An 8,246-nucleotide genomic window follows, 5' to 3' on the forward strand; every position below is an offset into this window, starting at 1 on the left:
AGGTCCTGTCCCCAACTAAATAATATGTGTTTTGTGTCTCCTCTGCAGATTTTCAGCCAGGCTAACACCCCATTGAAGCGTTGGCTGCTTAACTTTGCTGCCAAGAGAAAAAGTGCTGAGGTTAGCAGTGGGATCATTCGCAGTGACAGCATCTGGGACAAAATCTTCTTCAGTAAGATTCAGGTATACAGTGTTTGATATCCTGCAACACCATCGCCACAGCATATCCTATATGCTATTACACTGCCACTGCTAATTTCATCGGGTTATGTTATGTTATATTTCAGAGACAAATTTAAGGTAAAGGATCAATTCCACCATGTATCATGATTCTGTCATACCTGTTTGATAAGACTCTCTGATTCTATTTTAATTTTAAAATAACTAATTTTCACCTGGATTGTATGTTCCCACACAACCTGCAAGATGACCTTGTTTATGGTCATTTACAGTTAAAAGGTGTTAGTTGTGATGACAACAGTTCATAAAATGCCCAATAAAAGAAGGAAGAGAGGTGGAGTTGAACTAGTGTTCAAGCTGCAAATGCACGAAATGCAAGAGTTTTTTGCTTGTTGACAAAAATAGAAAATAACCCCCCAATATTAATGACGTGTTTGTGCAGGCCAGCCTTGGAGGAAGACTGAGGATGATTATAACAGGAGCGGCTCCTACCTCGCCCAATGTCTTGGGATTCCTCCGAGCAGCTCTTGGATGCCAGGTCAGAGACACACACACACACACTACATCTTCTACTTCTATACTTCTATACGTGTGGAGACTCTCTGAACACTAGGACTAACCTCACAACTACATGCCAAACCAAAACCCTGACTCTAACTTTAGTTCTAACATTTGCCCTAAAAGACTGAACTATTCACCTCTAAAAATCTCAAATGGATCCTCACAAAGATAGGTACATATCAGCCAGAGCACGCACAGATACACAGAAAGAAAACAAAAGAAATGATTGTTAATTTCAGGAGGAAAACAAATTATCATCAGCCGCTGGAGATAAATGGGCTAAGTGTGGAGAAGGTGGCTACTTTTAAGTTCCTTTCTGAGGATCTTACATAGACAAAGAATACTCACTGCCTGATTGGTAAGGCACAGCAGCGACTATAATTCCTGAGGGCTCTCAGCTCAACCTCCCACAACACCTGCTGCTGTCCTTCTACCACTGTTCGGTGGAGAGTGTTCTGACCTATGGGATCCTTGTGTGGTATGGCAGCAGCTCTGCAGCAGATAAAAAGGCCCTGCAGGGTTATCAAAGCCGCACAAAAAATAACAAAAACACACCTGCTCACCCTGGAAGACATTTTCAACTGCCGCTGTCTTTAGAAAGCCACCAACATTCTGCAGGACCCATCCCACCCAGCCCATCATCTGTTTGAACTCCTGCCCTCAGGCAGGCGTTACTGGGCAGTTAAAACCCGAACCACCAGACTGTTAAACAGCTTTTATTCCAAAGCCATTACCACATTGAACACAAGCTTACAAACCTGAACTCATACCTAACAACACATAAACCTCACAAACACCAAAGTACAATAAATCAACTTGTGCAATATTATTACTGTGAATGTGAAAGGTATGTTGGCACTTTTGTATGACTGAGTTCCCTTTTGTATGTATATGTATGGTTGCGTATATGTATTTTATCTCGCCCTATTATTTTACTATTTGTTACTTTTTAATTGAGCTCCGTTCTCTGCCTTGGATTTTGAATTTCATTGTACTTGCACGCAAGTCCTTCACACACCCCTCCTTTCCACATTGTCTGTGTTTCTGTAGGTTTACGAGGCGTACGGCCAGACAGAATGCACAGCTGGCTGCACCTTCACCACACCTGGAGACTGGACAACAGGTGAGACTGTGATTATGCAACAGGCCTAGAAAACTAAGTGAGCTCTTCCTTACCTTTGCCAACATAATGCACATGTTTACTTAACTCTAGACTCAGTTCAAAGGTCTAAAAGTGATAAGGTTGAGTCATGATTTTAAGGAATAAATAGCTCCCACGTTGGAATAGTGTTTAATTGAGGTCAGAGTATTTGTAACTTTGATAAGTGTCCTTTTTTAATGAAATTTCTCACATCTTAAATAGAAGCAGAACCAGATAACAAATACTATTTTTTACATCATATACTTGTGTATGATCAGTTCAAAATTGTGTCTGCTATGAGAGTCACAGCTGCTTAGATACAGTCTTTCAGGCCTTATCAGCACCTGATAAGCATGTTACAGATTGAATTCAGCAGACAAGAGCAAAAGGGCGGGGTAGTGAGGCGGATGCTGTCATACAGTAGATCGAGGCTTGAGAAGAAAAGGCACCCGGGGAAGAAAGGCAACATTATTTACAGTTAGAATTCCTTAGTAGGTCAGTGCCAAAGTCAACATGCGTGTACAAAAACAAGTAGCTCTGTCTGTATTTACCCTTTGAAGCAGTACTGTTGTGTTAAACCTCTTGGCCCTGATGGTAAATTTCCAATAACCCAAATGTAATCATGTAGACTTGTTGTTGTTATTACTGACTGTGTTATCTAACTTAGTTTGTAGTCAATATAACTTTTAGTAATTATCATTATTATAATCAAAGACACATCATCTACATATTAAGCTTCAAAATGTTCCTTCAGAAATGTTTTTAAAAAGTTATCTTTTGATAGAATCTGAAACCTTGCAAGCATTTAATGGTCTGGGAGCCAAATCCATCATTGTGACAGAGAGGTCATTATTATTGTCATAGTAAAGGATCATGTTACAGTGCAGGGGTGGGATGTGTGCAGGATACTGGAAAGAGTCCAAGTATCCCAACATAGTGCCCTGTACATTCCAGAGGTAATCCAGCTAGCACAGACAGTACACTGAGAAGGCTTTCCAGGTTTCCACATTCTTTGTCCATGTGCATGTATGTAGTTACAGTCTAGCCTATAGTCAAATGACTGTGACCAAGTCTGGTCATGCATAAATATCACTGAACACATAATACAGAATAACACTACACAAAATGTCCTGGCTACTGTGAAAACAAAGCTTCAACAAGTGTTTTTGTCGGTACGGTCAGTAGGGGAATTACAGTAAGCACCTTGATCTAACAGTAGAAGGAGAAGATCCCACAGATCATTTTTGTATGAACAGATATTTTCATTGATAATGGTTTTGTAATGTGTGTAAACCTTTTTAGTGTGTTAGCATTAGTGTAATTATTGTGTTACCACCTCCATATAAATAGCATACCTCATAAAGCAGCAATGTGTGAGTCAAGTCATTGGCTTCTTGCCTATTATAAACCTCTTGACCTCAGATAGCATGGGTAACAAATCATTATGTGTTTGTAATTAAATCACGGGAGCGTATAATACAGTGTGTGGGTGTCTTCCTTTTATCATAACAAATCACTATGACCATCCAGTACAATCGGCTTCTGTAAAAAATACCTGAGAAAAACTAAAAATGCAGAATTACATTATTCTAATATCACTTATATAATTGTTGATATGAAATATTCGGTAATTCTCAATCATAACCTTTGACCTGTGGCCTAGCACTTGACTGTCTCACTTTGGTACGTGAGTCAGTCAAGTCTTTACCAGCCTATTTTATTTTTGCTTCTTGTACAAAGGTCTGAATTATTGTCTGGGTCAGTAAAGACATAAACACATTTACTCTATTAACTGTAAATGCAGCTAAAAAACATACATGAAACACAAAAACAGCACTCAAGTAGGCTACAGATACTTTGCATTTGCTGATGTGTGAGTTTAGTATAGAACATAATTTAGTAAAACTATGCATATGTAAATCTAAAATGTTCCTCATTTAAAATCTGATTCAAAGTAGTTTACTTGGTCTTTGAACTCATATTTTTTGGTTGAAACAAATAATCAGAGCTAAATGGCACGTTATGTATATGTTTGCATAGCAGACAGTAAATGGTGCCATAGCCTACTGTGCTACTTTCAACAGGGGCAGTAATCAAAAGAATGCCTGATAGCCAGGTGGTGATGTTATCTGATATCAAAATGTAGTCTTACATCACCCCCTGCTGCTCAGTTCTGATACTCTATTTATTAATCTGTCCTATAAAAAATATGAGGTTTAAAGAAGTATTTTTTGGTGAGTTTCTAATCATTTTTCTTTTTTTGACTCGTAGAACACGTTGGGGCCCCGCTGCCGTGTAACCTTATCAAACTGGTGGATGTTCCTGAGAAGAACTACTTTGCCTCAAAGGGGGAGGGAGAGGTGAGCAATAGTCAGACTCACATGTGAGTGTTTAGACTGTTAACTCTAAGCTCATAAGTTTTATAATGCCACCCGGATCTGAAAATCATAAAACATCAAGATAAAGAAACAAGGTCAGGTATGAGTTGTGAAAAGCAGTTGCAAGCAGTTTTATGACTATGCAGTTTTTACAAAGTTAGTTGTTATTTTAATCTTTTTTTTTTTCTAATAAAGAGCTGATATGTAAACACACACAAAGAGACCATAACACCATTGAGATAATAACTCTTAGCTTTTTCAATTCATTTTAAGAATGGAAAAAAAGTTTAAATAAATCTAGAACATTTTTACAAGAATAATAACAGCTTTTACAAACATTATAGTGTTAGTATAGGGTACAGTGCACATGTTTTACCTCCAACCCTGACCATTGTGCACTTTTCTGATCTCCCATCCAGGTTTGTGTGAAGGGACCAAATGTTTTCAAGGGCTACCTAAAAGACCCGGAGAGGACTGCTGAGACGCTGGACACTGATGGCTGGCTCCACACCGGAGACATCGGCAAATGGTTATCTGTATGTACATGCATAATAGTGGTGCATTTTAAGTTGTAGCATGTGTACAGGAGGGCTTTTTATCCTGTGTCCTCCTCTCATCATCTTTTTGTTTAACCTCTCCTCTACTCTAGAATGGCACTTTGAAGATCATTGACAGGAAGAAGCACATCTTCAAGCTGGCGCAGGGCGAGTACATCTCCCCTGAGAAGATCGAGAACATCTACATTAGGAGTGAACCTGTGGCACAGCTCTATGTTCATGGAGACAGCCTGCAGGCAAGAGCACTGACAGACTTACTTAGTATCTTGATGTCTCATAGACTTTGATGTGGTGCAGATTTCCTGCTCAAATTCTTAGCTTTTCCAAGATGTTAAAGTATTAGTAGCTCCTGAGATCCTGAGAGTATGTCTGTACTGAACTTCTTACTCCAAATGACAAATAAAGTACATGCTCACCTACCTAGTGCTAATGCTGAATTAGTACACAATCTTTATCTTATGTTTGTTTAAACTTCACAGTCCTGTTTGGTGGGAATTGTGGTTCCTGACCCAGAAGTGATGCCTGAATGGGCCAAGAAGAAAGGCATAATAGGCACCTATAAAGACCTCTGTAAAAACACAGTAGGTGTCGCGTCGCACAAACACTTGTTTTATATAATCAACCTCCAAATTGTGCTGGTAATAATAGATGCTGAGAACTTTAAGGATGAGTATGTCTTTTGTTAACAGGTTCTGAAGAAGGCAATCCTTGAAGATTTGGTGCGTCTGGGCAAAGCCAGTTGTCTCCACTCTTTTGAGCAGGTAGGCATGCGGCTACACTGTATCATATGTTTGGGGTTCAGGCAAAAAAATGCAATATGGGTATTTGGTCTGCCTTTTGTTGTAGCAGTATTTTTCATAGTATCTTAGGAAAATATGTGAAATAACCTTGGTCTTGAGGCTATAATATGATCATGTGCTATATATCTTTATATAGTCCTAAAGTAAGACAGCTGAGCGAACAATAAATATTTTTACTGAAGCAGGTTATAGATACTGTGATGACTATATATTGCTAAACATCTTCAGGTTTATGGATGAGAAAAAGAACAGGAAGCTAAATTTCACCCATAAATAAAGGTTAAAAAACAAATATCACTAAAATCAGCCTAAAAGAATTGTGATTGACATAAAGGTGATGTTCTCCTGAAAATGTAAAAGTAATAGTCTGAGAAATAATGCCAACAACCTTAACTTAACTAATGATTTCTGATTATCTTTCCTCTTAAAGGTAAAGAACATCTACATCCACAATGAGATGTTCTCCATTGAAAACGGTCTCCTTACTCCAACATTAAAGGCCAAGAGATCAGAGCTGAAGGAGTTCTTCAAGGATAAGATCGCACAGCTCTACAACAGCATCTCTATGTGAAGGCCAGCAGACCTCATTTCCCTTCAAGCATCTTAACACTAAGATCTATGACCACTGACATGTGTCGGGACAAATATGTTACACCTTAGTCTTAACATGCTTTGGGAAAACCTGGCCCTGCTCTCTGCTATCCACTCAAACAAACCATCAAATGCTCTGTCCCCAGCAGCAAAAACTCATCAGCACTTTTTACGTTGAGCAGTCCATTTCTAACTATCACTCAGCCTCTCCTCTTTCCACCATCACTCCAAACCTCCCAACCAAACACGAGTTAAAACCACAGTTGTACGACAGCAAGTGTGATGTCTTTGTCTATAGTGTAGCTCAAGGAGATTTTTAGATGTGTGATAATGCTGACACCTTGGTGGGGCAGTAATGGACTTCATCCCCAGCGGACAACAGTAGATTTTAATTTGATTGAACAAGCTGCAGACAGCAGTGCCATTAAGGGATTAAACTTAAAACCAGACATTGTGCAAATAGACCAAAACTGCATTTTTCTGTTTAAGGTCAGAATTTAAGATAATGTCAGAAGAGTAGCAGCTCCTGCCTTTCAAATCATTGCATACTATTCTATGTAGAGCATCTTGATGTTAGCACCACTTCCAATTTACCGTTCATGTATTCTCTCATTCATTCATTTATTCATTCATTCATTCATTCATTTCTACATGGCTGCAATCATCAGTTTAGCATGCATGCTCCTTGTTTATATGAAGGACTGGCGCACTGTAACAATCATCAAGGTTCACTCTCTCAGCATTATCACAACTTTCTTTTCGTCCACTTTTGCACAAAGAGTATGTCAGGTAAACGGGAAAAAAAAGAAATAATGCAAAACCAGGGCTCAGGGCAATGCATGCAGTTTGCCCTGCAATGCTGGGACCGTTAGCATTTGACTTGAAAAAGATTTCTTTGTGGCCATTAATAGCAGGTTGTATGCAGCTGCCCACAGCCACTGCTGCTAGTGCAAGGCTTTGTAATGTAGGCAAAGCTGACGAATTCCACTCACTGAAGGAAAATAGAACAACCATCGACTTTTAAACAAAAGAAATGTTTTTTTGGTTTTTTTTTTTTTTTTTTTTTTTTTGAGGGTTTACATATAGAAGTAATGTATAGGCTTTCTAAGTTGATTACCGTCCCAAAGCATAAACAATGTGGATGTACATAAATGAGGACAGCTAGATGTAAGCATATTTATTGAATCAATGGTTTGAATGGATTTTTTCTCTCTTTTTGCGTGTAGTGAGATGAATTGTACTTATTTATTTATCTATTCTGCTGTAAAACGGAATCAGCACCATATCCTTGTAATGATTGAGTGCAGCAATAAAGACAAGGGAGGGCAAGGAATAGGACAAGGGCAATGAAATAAAAGATATTCTGGAATGATTTTAAATTGGTGTCTTGTTTTCTTTTTATGATGTATTCAGTGTTTGAAAATGCAAGTATTAGCGTCCTATTGTGTCTTTCTTGCAGGTGTTAAAAACAAATTGAACTGCTCTCTGGAGGAAGTACTCACGATTCTTTATTTAGGTAAAAGTATCAATAATATAAAGTAAAAATACTCCATTACATAAATGTCCAGCATTTAATATTCAACCAAGGTAAAAGTACAGAAATTATTAGCCTACAATACCAGATTCTTAGTACTGTTGCATCAATCCATAAGCAGCATGTCATTGTTGTAACTGGTCAAGGTGGAGCTAGTTTTAACTACTTTATGTTCAGCTTTGATAACATAGTAGCCTACTCCAGTGTTTCTCAACCTGGTCAGGTCAAAGGGTCACAAGATAAATCTGTTCACAAGTGGATAAATGTGGCAGGAAAGAACAAAGTTCTGTAGTACACACTTCTTCAAACAATTATTTAAATGAAACCACCACCAAGAAATTAAGAAGTGAATTATATCTTTGGTTGAACCTGCTGGTGGCTTGTATAAACATCTGAAATCCGACAAGGAGCTCTTACCAAAGGCCTTGTTGAGAATAACAAGCCAAAAGGGGTAATGTGGGGCAAGGAGGAGATGTAATTTTAAGGATTTTAAAAAGATAAATT

At 38.4% G+C, this 8,246-nt stretch overlaps 1 protein-coding gene across 1 annotated transcript in view; it reads left to right on the forward strand.

Moving 5' to 3' along the window:
• The window catches only part of acsl6 (acyl-CoA synthetase long chain family member 6), a 34,040-nt gene extending 26,499 nt beyond the window's left edge, over positions 1-7,541 (forward strand). The window contains exons 13-21 of the mRNA XM_053332303.1: positions 49-183; positions 623-718; positions 1,792-1,864; positions 4,154-4,242; positions 4,680-4,796; positions 4,910-5,053; positions 5,297-5,398; positions 5,507-5,578; positions 6,048-7,541. Of these exons, the coding sequence (XP_053188278.1) occupies positions 49-183; positions 623-718; positions 1,792-1,864; positions 4,154-4,242; positions 4,680-4,796; positions 4,910-5,053; positions 5,297-5,398; positions 5,507-5,578; positions 6,048-6,188 (969 nt within the window). The 3' untranslated portion in view covers positions 6,189-7,541. The remainder of the gene's footprint in view (positions 1-48; positions 184-622; positions 719-1,791; positions 1,865-4,153; positions 4,243-4,679; positions 4,797-4,909; positions 5,054-5,296; positions 5,399-5,506; positions 5,579-6,047) is intronic.
• Positions 7,542-8,246: the final 705 nt, after the last annotated feature.

This window comes from Scomber japonicus, chromosome 13 (assembly GCF_027409825.1).
Source record: "Scomber japonicus isolate fScoJap1 chromosome 13, fScoJap1.pri, whole genome shotgun sequence".
Classification (NCBI taxonomy): Eukaryota; Metazoa; Chordata; class Actinopteri; order Scombriformes; family Scombridae; genus Scomber; species Scomber japonicus.